We start from the raw sequence: 8471 nt of genomic DNA, 5'->3' as shown, positions 1-8471 counted from the left end.
AGGAATGCCTTATTTTCTTCTCCATTAGGAGATCACTCTTTCAATCTTCTTCTCGCAGGTTGTTCATCAGAGTGTTGCACAAAACTCTACTCAGAAGGTGCTTTCCTTTACTACAACTACTCTGGAGGACATCCTAAAGTCATTTTCTGATGTCAGCATTATCAGAGTTGCCAGTGGCTACCTATTAATGGTAAAATTAATGATTTGTTGTTCGTAATGTGCTTGTGAACTGTTTTATATTTACCTGGATGGCCCAGGCTAGCCAGATTTCACAGGCCCTCAGAACCTAAGCAGGGTCGGCCCTGGTTAGTATTTGGATGGGAGACCACCAAGGAAGTCCCTGGTTGATACACAGAGGCAGGGAATGGCAAACCACCTCTATTCCTCTTTTGCTTTGAAAACTCTATGGGGCTGCCACAGGTTGACTGCAACTTGATGGTACTTTCCTTCACCACCCAATAATGGTAAAATTAATGATTAGTTCTTCATAATGTGCTTCTGAGCTATTTTATAGCAGTCCAGTATACAAACCATTCTTGTGGTAGTTTGAACAGATTTAAACTGTGTTATAGGTTACAAGTTTATGTGTGCTATATATATATCTGAGGAGGGGCTGTGGTTCACATATTCTGCATGCTCAGGGCTGCATGCTTGACCTCTGTTACTTCCAGAGGAGGGCTGCCTGATAGCAGAGTGGAAGAATTGTTTTTGTGAGACTCTGTAGAGCTAAGGTTCTCATCTAGGGGGAAGACTGGGCAAGATGACATTGGAACCACGGCTGCGTCTCAGTAACAAGCTTAGGTCCTAGTAAAGTGTATTCTGTGTAGGAGTGTTTGGCAAGGAATGAAAAAAATAAAATGCGGCTTACTTATATTTTGTTTTTTTTAATATTATTTTCTCTCTGTTCGTAGCTTGCCTATGCCTGTTTAACCATGTTGCGGTGGGATTGTGCTAAGTCCCAGGGTGCCGTGGGGCTGGCAGGAGTCTTGTTGGTTGCACTCTCAGTAGCTGCAGGATTGGGTCTGTGCTCATTGATTGGGATTTCCTTTAATGCTGCCACAACTCAGGTATTAAAGAACAATTCAGTGATGGTTACATTAAAAGTCAGGCCAGTTCATTTGTCAATATAAATCATTGGGGGGGGGTGTTGTTATGGAAATGTAAAGTTTACCAAAGCTTGGATATTATAGCTGCAAGAGTTTTGGGTAGTCAAACAAACTCTTAATATGTTTAAAGTATGACAGTAAACTCTCAGTGAATATTAGGGATATCTATCTGAAAGAGGCGTGTGCTTCTGTGGGATCTTTATATTTCACACAGGTAGAAGTGCTTCAGCTTCATCTTGGATTTAGGGGAAGGGCCATGGCACAGGGACAGAGCATCTATTTTGGATGTAGAAGGCCCCAGGTTCAGTTGGTGACGTCTCCAGCTACGTCTTAACATCCTTGAATGTTGTACGGTTGTTGCATTGTAGTATTATGAACAATGAGATTTTACAGTGAGGACAGAGCAATCCAAGAAATGAATGATTGCTGGGGTGCAGGGGTGGTGCAGAGTCCAATGCTGTGTGGAAGCAACCACCGATTAAAAGAATCAGGGATTAGGTGATATTACAGACCTCTACTGGAAATCTAGAGAGCTGCTGCCAGTCAGAGTAGGTAGTACTGACCTTGATAGATCAAGGTGATATAAGGTTTCATGTATTTATGTATTTCGTATATCTGGAAGCATCCAGCAGCATATGTGGCACAAAATGGGCCTACAGTATGCTTTATTATGAAAGTGACTGGTTATGGTCTAACCTTTGCAATGATAACTATTGAGGTGTGGGGTTTGGATATGGGAAAGCTGGGCTTAAATCTCTGCTCTGCCAAGAACTGAGGATGGCCTTGAACCAGGCAAAATGGCCTTTGGCTCATGTGCTCCCTCCTCCTGACTAGAAAATAGTAAATGAACAAGAAGCGTCTCTTTCAAAATAAATGTAATGTATGTCACAAGATCACAAATATTTTGTATTCAGATAGACCTGGGATTTCACTCATAAGAGACATATAAAGTACTTCAGTGGATGTTTGATGCTGGTTTACTCTGCTGCTATTTTAAAAGAAAATTTTAGCAGCTACATAATTATGTTTATGTTTTTTAGCTGTTGATATCTATCAGCTGTTCATGTTTATTTATATTTTTAGGGGGTGGGGGGAAGAATGAGCCTAACAAATATTTTAAACTTTAAGAAAGGTGTCAACAGTTATCCTGGAATGAAAATATACAATATGAGATATTACCTCATTAATATTCAGGGTTTGTGATTGATCATAAGCCTCGTATGACTCTTTGTCCTTGTTCTCTTTTTATGTAGGTTTTACCCTTTCTTGCTCTAGGAGTTGGTGTTGATGATGTCTTTCTTTTGGCACATGCATTTAGTGAAACTGGGCAGAACAAGAGAATTCCATTTGAGGTAAAGGGGAAAGATTTGTGGCAACTCATCACTCTTTCAGAGACAGATTATGTATGTAACGCAGGTGTCTAAGATTAATCATTTCTTCTTAACTTTTTGTCCCAACTGACATTTCTAGGATCAAATGCCTTTGGACAAGAGAGCTTCTATGGCCCCGGTCACACTGGGGAAAATAGGTGGGGCCAAAGCGTGGCTTTTTTGAGCCGCACCAAAAGAGACGCGCAGCGGCGGGATCAGACAGATCCCCCCAGCTGCCACGCAGGTCCTGCCAGGCACAATCAGATGCCACGCAGGTCCTGCCAGGGAGGAAGCCACGGACCGGAGAGTGAGGCCAGTCCGCTGCGCATGCATGTGCATGCACAGTTCGGCAGGACCTCGCATGCTGCGGGAGAGATGGGCGCGCCGGCGATCAGACGCCCGTCCCTGCAGCAGATTTTCAGGTAGGTAGTAGTGTTTTCTAGGGGGTTTTTTTGATGCACAGTTTTGCCCGGAAGGGACGGATTGGGGACAGGTGCATGCCACTTCCCAGATGTTGCGGTGTGATCGTGCCCGTTTGATGCACCCCCGATCCATCCCTCTCGCATGGCAAATCCTCCCATGTGACCGGGGCCTAAGTCAGTTCTTGATGTTTTTCATAGCAACAAATGGCAAGTATTTTGTTATCACTATTGAAAAGCAATAGTTTTTTACATAAATATTTACTAGTAAAAAAAACCCCCTTACATGTATTTTTAGAGCTTTATAACCAAATATATTACTGTTTGGCTGTAGTCACACACACTAAATAATCCACTTTCAGTCCGCTTCCTAACTGGATTTCTACTGTGTGAACTGACAAAATCCAGTTGGAAAGTGCATTGAAAGTGGATTGAATCTGGATTATTTAGTGTGTGTGACTGCAGCCTTTGTAATGAGTAATGCCAATGATATCTAAATCAGTTTTGGGCTGGCTATATAACTACTGGAAGTAATTGATGAGCACAATAAAGCATAACAGAATTAAGAGGAATTGGAGTTTGCAGGCAGACAGTGAAGAAATAGCAAAATGCCAGTATATAGTAAATTTCCAACAGTTAGTGGTACAAAGAATAGATGGCAGTTTCAACACAGTGGCTGCGGTCTCACACATAAAATAATCCAGTTTCAAGGCACTTTGCAATTGGATTTTTCCAGTTCACACAGTACAAATCCAGCTGGAAAGTGCACTGGAAGTGGATTGAAAGTGGATTATTTAGCACGTGTGACCGCAGCCAGTAAAACACAGTTATAAACTATATCTTTTATTCCCATTAAATACTTTTAAAGAAAAGGAAAATAGTTTGTTTTATGGCTTTCATTGTATGTACAGATGGCAGATCTCTGCTGGTGTTAATGATGAAGCCTCATTTAAATTGGCGATGCAACCAATTTTCTCAACAAATGTGTTCCCAGACTTGTAAATGCTGAAATAGTGTGAATGAAGGATACTTGCAAACCAATACTTTCAAGTGCCCAACAGTGTCTTCGTAAGCAGAGTTACATCCTTCTAAGCCTCACCTCAATAGATGTGGAAGGATGTAGCTGTTCAGGATTGCACTCCTAGGCAAACAAACCAGTCCATAAACGGCAATGGAAAGCAATAATATCCTTGTGTTTCCTGCTTACCTGATTGGGAGGAAGGAAACTCCTTTCTATAACCAAAAGAAAATAGTACATCAAGTTGGAGTACGACATTTTCTTATTATTTTCTAAATTAATGTAGTACAAAGCTGTTAATGTGGTTTTTATTGGTGGTAATAGTTTAAGAAGAGTTAAATGTCTGAGAAAGTTACCCAGCTCATTTGTCTGTAGTTATCCTATTGGATCAATGTATATACAGATTTAATGCTATGCATGGTGGCTTCTTCCTCACCCTATCATTTGTAACACCATAATAAATTTGATAACACTTATTAAATAAGCAAGAAAGTGCTAGTATTGCTTGCTACGTAATAACCAAATTGTCTTTCTAAGCGCCCCAAGGGAGCCTTTTCCTAGGTCCAAAGAACACTTTCAACTCTAGATAATGCCTTTCCATTATACAGACATATATTAAATATTTCTGAAATGGTGCAGGCAGACTTTATCACATTACACTCTCTAACATTTTTCTTGGCAAAGGAAATTAACTAAAGCAAAATTTTCTTATAAGTTTTTGGAGGGGACAGGGAGATACTGAATAAGTGGGCTGCTATGGAAAGAAACTTTTAGTCCAGTGTGAAGCCAACTCTTATCCAAACATTTTCACTTCTGCCTGATCGTGAGAGGGGAGAAGGAACCTATACAGATTTGCAGCTCAGGGACAAGGCTTAGGCAAAAGAACCCCCCTGACAGCTCAGAAAGCCAGGTCAAGAGTATCCAGATGGGAAAATACTTTATACAAGAATAGATTTTTAATTCTGCTGGCAGCCTATTATTCCCACACCTTTAGGTTTCTCCTTTGCTGTTGTGTATGAGTTATAGTGTCTATGCAAAACAGTTTGTGGGCCTGAGTAGAAATCAGTACAGATGTAGATATAAATGACCACTCCTAGACATTATCAATTCTATAACTAACTTTTTCTCTTCTTAATGGACATATGTAATGCCCTTTTGTGATACCATAGTAATTGTACCCATTTCTACCTCCCTCTTTGCATGGGACCTTTCTGAAAATTATTAAAAATAAAATCTGATGTACTAGTAAAATATTTTACTGAAGCTCTGCATTCTGCTTAAGCCTTGTAAAGTCCTGTGATGAGCCGTTTCTGTCAACTGAGGGGACCCACACAGCCTCCTATGATTTTGGGGGATGCAGGTTTATTTTAAACTATAAACCTTCCCCTCAGTTACCAGGTGTTCTAAAGGTAGCGAGTGTCTAGGCTTTGGGTTTGCTGCTGTGAGGTAAGTTTTATGGTGCACAAGTAGAATATGGAGGTCACTGTGGCAGGAATTATATATTAACAACAAAGAAGGTTTATTTATTTACAAGTCTGTTTTAAGGGACAGATAAGCAGCACAGGTCTCTAGATAGACAAAAGAGAAACCTGGCTGAGGCACATTAATTCAGAGAGTAGTTTCAGTTTTCTTTAATGCTTTCTAGCATAAACAGACTTTTACCAATTAGCCACTACGTTGGATCCTAACACACACACACACGCAGGATTCCATACCCACCAGCCTGCCCTTTCCCAAGAGTCAGACTAAATGGCACAAGGTCTGCTCTTTGCCGGATGTTTGTTCACCCCTCAAAGAACATTAACAGGTTAGTGAGACAACTCAAAGAACATTAACAGGTTAGTGAAGCTACCCTTCATTCTGCCTGCTCTTTTCCTGAGCCAAGCCTGAGCTCTCAGTGCTTTCTCCCTGAGGTAGAACTCCCTCTGCTCTCTCCCTGAGGCACAACTGAACTGAACTCCCTGCTGTGCTTCCCTCCAACATTCCATCCCTCCTCTGAAAGGTGATTAGATACTGGAGTAGCACTCCCATACACTCAAGTGAGTGGTTGTTTTTCCCTTCAGGGGTGGGACAGACTTCTGTCTGTCATCACACGTCTTTCTTATTAACTCTTGGATAGTCCATGCCAAATTTGTAACATTTCATTTTGCTCATAAATTTTTAATGTCACTGCGATCTTTATAAACAGCTATATTAGTTCCTGTCCTGATCTGGATGGCCCAGGATAGCCTGGTCATGTCAGTTCTCAGAAGCTAAGTGAGGCTGGCCCTGGTTCCCTGGTTAGTGTTTGGATGGGAGACCTTCAAGGAAGTCCAAGGTTGCCTTCTCAAAGGTGATTAGATACTGGAGTAGCACTCCCATACACTCAAGTGAGTGGTTGTTTTTCCCTTCAGGGGTGGGACAGACTTCTGTCTGTCATCACACGTCTTTCTTATTAACTCTTGGATAGTATATGCCAAATTTGTAACATTTGTAACACACACACACACACACCAGTTTCTGTGTTCTTTGTACCTATGCAAGCAGACATGTTAAATCTAGCATTTCAATATGTAACACTCATGTCCTTTGTTCATTACATGCTATTTCATGCTCCATATCTTCTGCTGCTTCTGTTTTCCAGGACAGAACAGGAGAATGCTTGAAACGCACTGGGGCAAGTGTTGCCCTTACATCCATCAGCAATGTTACTGCTTTCTTCATGGCTGCCTTAATTCCAATTCCTGCTCTACGGGCATTTTCACTCCAAGTAAGTTCATACAGCATGTTCATAACACTAGAATTATTCACATCATCGTTCTGTTAACCTGGTACTTACATTTGCAAGCCAGCATGGTTCAGGCAATAGTGCTGAACGTGGACTTGGAGAGCACTGCAGAAACTGTCATTCAGCCATGAGTGCATGATAATGGTAATCTTGATCATTCCTAGTCTGGGAATGGTTTTTATCACAGCAGTATAAACAATGTGTTCAGTGTTTGTGGTCACATCAGAGGTGTATCATAACTTGTAGGGCTCACTTTATTTCGGATCAGTATTTTTATGTGCATGGTACATGGAAAACTGTCATTGGTAGATATGTTGATATTATTCCACAATGCTTTTATTAAAAAGGTACAATAAAAATTGATTTCGCCTTGATATATGGAGTTCAGAAATCAAGAAAATGTGTTTGCTATTTCTGTGCATACTTAATTTCTAGTCCTTTAATATTTTATTTATATTTTCAAGCTTATGTTTGCAGCAATGAGGGCTAGAAACATCTGTGGAGATCAAGGGGAGGCTTCAAAGAGGAGCCAACAGGCCACAAAAAAGCTCCTTTACCAGAGTCCCAACTATAAGAAAAATAGGTTAAAAGCAGAGGTGTTGAAATTTGTTACGAGGGCTGGATCGGACATAGATGTCACTTTGTTGGGCCAGGCCATGTGTGCCATAAAATATAACACAGGGTACCAGAGATATAAACTTTATAAAGATGATTTCAGATGCCGAATGGCAATAGCAGGTGTGAGTGGACTGTTGTGATAAACAGAGGCATGGAGATATCAGCATTGGTAACGAGACAGGAAACCTAGGTCTCAGTTTGGTACAGGAGGATTCAGTCCAGGAGGATGCAAAGAATAAGTGGAAATAAGTCTGAAGAAGTCAGCAGTAACTCATAAAAGCACATACTCTACCACAGTTTTGTTAGTCTTTAAAGGTACTCCTGGACTCTTACGCATTCTACTACTATTAGAAACCACAACATTAAAAAAACTGGGGGAAGATTTTAACCTTCCAGGAATCCAGGGCATTCAGTTGCTGACCTAAGAGTAGCAGTTCTCTTACAAAGGAATTTCAAAGGGAGATTAGAAAGAGAGACTACTGAATTGCAGCTGATCACGAAGCTCAAGACAATGCAAACTCCTGGACTGAATGGATACCTAGGTTTCTTCTCTCATTACCAATGCCTGCTTTTGTCATTTGGCATCTGAAATCACTCTCCAAGGTATAAGGACAGATGGACTCACATTCCAGCTGTATGTGAAGAAGTGAGCAGTGATTCATGGAAGCTCGTGTCCTGCCACAAATTTTGTTAGACATTAAGGTGCTGCTATACTCTTGTTCCTTTTCACTAATAAGGAATGCAAGCCATGCTGTTAGGTCCCCCCCCGCCCGAATCTGTTAGAAATTGAAAGTGCCATTGGACTCTCTCCACCCTCTCTCTGGTGTGCTCTCTCTGGGTCTTTTCCTCCCTCTACCTCTCCCCCCCCTCTGAAGAAGAAGAAGAAGTGTGCTTGCCCACAAAAGCTTATACCTGGAATAAAACACTTTTGGTCTTAAACACAGGAGATTCTATCTCTCTCCCTCCCTCTCACATATACCTGGAATAAACTCAGGTCTCTCTCTCTCTCTCTCATTTTCTTGCGTGCTCCCTCTGGCTCTTTTACTCCCTCTTTGTCTCTGAAGAAGAAAAAGTGTGCTTGTACACTAAAGCTTATACCTGGAATAAAACGTTGCTAGTCTTCTTAAAAGTCCCATGAGATGCCATTTTCCTCCCTCTCTCTGGCTCTTTCTC

General features: G+C 41.2%; 1 protein-coding gene across 1 annotated transcript in view; it reads left to right on the top strand.

Annotated features, from left to right (window-relative positions):
- The window catches only part of PTCH1 (patched 1), a 104936-nt gene that overhangs the window by 47519 nt on the left and 48946 nt on the right, over positions 1–8471 (top strand). Inside the window, exons 9-12 of the mRNA XM_015412665.1 lie at positions 59–190; positions 912–1067; positions 2360–2458; positions 6537–6662. Of these exons, the coding sequence (XP_015268151.1) occupies positions 59–190; positions 912–1067; positions 2360–2458; positions 6537–6662 (513 nt within the window). The remainder of the gene's footprint in view (positions 1–58; positions 191–911; positions 1068–2359; positions 2459–6536; positions 6663–8471) is intronic.

Source organism: Gekko japonicus, unplaced genomic scaffold (genome assembly GCF_001447785.1).
Source record: "Gekko japonicus isolate JY-2015 unplaced genomic scaffold, Gekko_japonicus_V1.1 scaffold355, whole genome shotgun sequence".
NCBI classification, from domain to species: domain Eukaryota; kingdom Metazoa; phylum Chordata; class Lepidosauria; order Squamata; family Gekkonidae; genus Gekko; species Gekko japonicus.
The sequence above is the reverse complement of the archived record's forward strand: the minus strand, read 5'-3'. Positions and strand labels throughout refer to the sequence as shown.